The sequence below is a fragment of the Meles meles genome, chromosome 9 (genome assembly GCF_922984935.1).
Source record: "Meles meles chromosome 9, mMelMel3.1 paternal haplotype, whole genome shotgun sequence".
NCBI classification, from domain to species: domain Eukaryota; kingdom Metazoa; phylum Chordata; class Mammalia; order Carnivora; family Mustelidae; genus Meles; species Meles meles.
In genome coordinates, this window is record NC_060074.1 from 72,226,468 (window position 1) to 72,230,000 (window position 3,533).

The 3,533-nt window shown below is 42.9% G+C and overlaps 1 protein-coding gene across 1 annotated transcript; it reads right to left on the reverse strand.

The window, feature by feature from the left end:
- Window positions 1–597: 597 nt before the first annotated feature.
- LOC123950291 (succinyl-CoA:3-ketoacid coenzyme A transferase 1, mitochondrial) lies at window positions 598–3,079 on the reverse strand. Its single transcript, XM_046018033.1, has one exon. The coding sequence runs from the start codon at window positions 3,058–3,060 to the stop codon at window positions 1,498–1,500; it is 1,563 nt and encodes a 520-aa protein (XP_045873989.1). The 5' UTR covers window positions 3,061–3,079; the 3' UTR covers window positions 598–1,497.
- Between the last annotated feature and the right edge of the window lie 454 nt (window positions 3,080–3,533).

Sequence of the window (3,533 nt, forward strand, 5' to 3'; positions counted from 1 at the left end):
TCCCATTTGATACCCAGGATGCTTGGTATACCCCCTGAGGCAACTGGGTAGTAAGGAGGACCACTCTGAGGATAAGTTCCTTGCAAAACCTAGTCCCCCATGTTTATTTTCTAACAATAGAAGTTCACTGCTCTTCAAATCCTGGATGCTCATCAGTATTTCCTCTATTTTGATAAGGCTAAATAAAAATACTTTATTCAAGGAAGTAGCCTGGGCAGAAAAAAGAACAGTGTTCTATAGAAAAAGGCATTCAATATTTAGAAAGTTCTCTGAACAGAAGAAAGCCTGAAAAGAAAGAAAAAATTTAAATTGTGTTGTCATTATGACGGGACTTATGATAAACTATCCCATAGCCCCTTGTGCCTGAAGAGGTCATCTGGGGTAGCCCACTGGGCCTCAGTAATATAGAGAAAGCCTCTTAGGGACCTCTCTGGGTACACAGAAATACTGCATTATTTTATTTTATTTATTTATTTTTTTAAAAGATTTTATTTATTTATTTGTCAGAGAGAGAGAGAGACAGAGAGAGAAAGATCACAAGTAGGAAGAGAGGCTGGCAGAGGCAGAGGGAGAAGCAGGCTCCCTGCCGAGCAAGGAGCCCGATATGGGACTCGATCCCAGGACGCTAGGATCATGACCTGAGCCGAAGGCAGCCGCTTAACCAACTGAGCCACCCAGGCGTCCCAATACTGCATTATTTTAAAATGAGAAAGCTGACTAGATCAGTTAGGTTTACAACCCTCTTGTTATAACAAACCTTGGTCTTTGGCAAAGCACTAATGGTTGGTTTATAAAGGCAACTTCTTGGTGGGACATCAGTACCAATAAACCCTTTACCCCTTGGTCTCTCCCATGAACCAGTTACTTCTCCCATACAGAGATGTTCCTATTTGCCTAACTGAGCAACTCTTTAGTTATAGGAAGTGTGGGAGGAGAAGGGATACTTTAGGGAAACAAGATACAATCACAAAATCAGAGGCTCTAAAAGAAAAGTCAGGGAGGCCAAAAGAAAAACATAATCATTAAGACAGCATTTCTCCTATTCAAAATTCACATATCATTCAGGACTAGTACAATATGCTGCCTTGGGCATACTCTGGGTGGAATTATTTTTCTCCCTCATTCTTTTCTCTGTCAGGATTTAGGAGGAAAAGCACATCAATGAAAGTCTTCCTAAGGGTCCATCCTGGTACAATTTAATGTACCTACCATAAAAAATAGAGATAAATCCAATGTGAGCACCTATTTTAAAGATAAGCCTTCTTGGCACTTATAAAACAAATAAGATAATCATATATATATATATAGCCTTTTATTAAGAAGTCATGCACACTTGAGAGAACAAAGTCTATATGGCTAGGTACAGTGGAAAATGCTTGAAGAAAACTAGTCAAAAACTACATAAGAGACACAATTACAATTACTGATACCCTTTCAATGAAATCCTATATGATTAAAATGAAAAACATAGTCTGGGACAAATATCTATTCCACATTTCAAGTTGTGATCTGCTGCATTGGCATGAGTTTTGGTGAAACTGCAAAATCACACCCAGTGCTCTTTTTTATGTCATCCACAGTCAGGCCTTCCCAGAGTTCAATCAGAGTCAGTCCTTTTTTGTTGTCCACATCAAACACAGCCTTTTCAGTAATGATGCGGTTGACACATTGCTTTCCAGTCAGTGGCAATGTACATTTCTCCATGATTTTATGTACATTTCCCTTTGCAGAATGTTCCATGGTGACCACCACTTTGGTCTTCGCACTGGACACTAGATCCATAGCCCCTCCCATTCCTTTCACCATCTTCCCAGGTATCATCCAGTTAGCCAGGTCACCGTATTTGGAAACTTGCATTGCTCCTAGCATTGTTAGATTGACATGTCCCCCTCTAATCATCGCAAATGATTCATCGCTGGAGAAGTAAGAAGCTCCTGGAAGAACAGTAACTGTTTCCTTGCCTGCATTGATTAGATCTGCATCAACTTCATTTTGTAGTGGATACGGACCCAAACCCAGGATTCCATTTTCACTTTGCAGATGAACTGTGATATTTGGGCTGATAAAGTTGCTGGCCAGAAGTGGGATTCCTATGCCCAAATTAGCATACATGCCATCCTCAAATTCAAGAGCTGCCCGCTTGATGATACGTTCCCTTACATTATCTCCAGGTTTACCAGATTTGGTTTTTACATCCTCCTCTTTCCGGACTGATAGACGCTCAATTCTTTTCTCATATTTTTCTCCCTTTATAAGGCGATGTACATAGATCTTAGGAATATGGATGTCTTCTGGGGCAAATGATCCAATATCCACAATTTCTTCAACCTCTACCACTGTGGTCTCTGCAGCTTTGCACATTGGCAAATTGAAATTTCTTGCACTTTTCCTGAAAATCACGTTTCCTGCTTGGTCTGCCTTCCACGCTTTCACCAAAGCAAAATCTCCTGTAATTGCTTCCTCCAAAATAAAATGCTGACCGTTAAATTCTCTCACCTCTCTCGGCTTACTGGCAATGGCAATGCTGCCATCTTTGTTGTATTTGATCGGTGCCCCTCCTTGTTGCACCAGCGTCCCGTACCCGGTGCTGGTGTAAAATGCGGGAACTCCAGCCCCACCGGCACGAATCCGCTCTGCAAGCGTGCCCTGAGGTGTCAGCTCTACTTCTAATTCACCACTTAAATACTGTCGTTCAAATTCTGCATTTTCTCCCACATATGAAGAGACCATGCGTTTTATCTGCTTGGATCGAAGCAAAAGGCCCAGCCCAAAGTTGTCAACCCCTGCATTGTTGCTGACTGCAGTTAGGCCTTTCACTCCAGTCTTCAGCAAGGCTCCTATAAGATTCTCTGGAATTCCACATAACCCAAAACCACCAACCAGTATTGTTGCGCCATCAGGGATGTCTTTTACAGCTTCCACTGGATCTTTATAGAATTTGGTGTGGCGACGCGTGCTGGTTGAAAAGTAGCAAACACATCCCTTGGACCAGACGCCCCCGGTGAGGCGGGCGGAGGCGCAGAGCGGGGACCAAGCAGAGAGGAGTTTGAGAGCCGCCATGTTCCGGGCCGGGCGTGGAGGAAGCCCAAAACATGGGTTTTGATGAGGATGTCCTAGATCCCGTGTCAGCATCGTCCCGGGAAAACACTGTTGTTTCACCCTTTCCTGGTTCAACCTTTAAAGCAACTAATATCAGTGATTATAAGGATTCCCTGAGCAATTTATAATATTAAGGAAATTTGATTGCTTATTAATTGACTTGTTTTTCTGGCTGTCTGACCAAAACAGAAGAGTCTATGAAGACATTTTTCGTTCTTTCCATTTCTTTCCCTCATTTGCAAACAAACAGAATGAAGTCCCAGGAGAGCATGCACACGCATGCCAGCGTAGGAGGAGAGTGGGGGGAGAGGCACGGGGGATTCGATGGCCCTCTGGAAAGGAAGCCGGCAGTCCTGATCTTGTACCAGCTCTCGTATTGGGAAAATGGAATTGTACCATGAATTCGAGCTTCAGCTCGAATCTGTAAACACGAA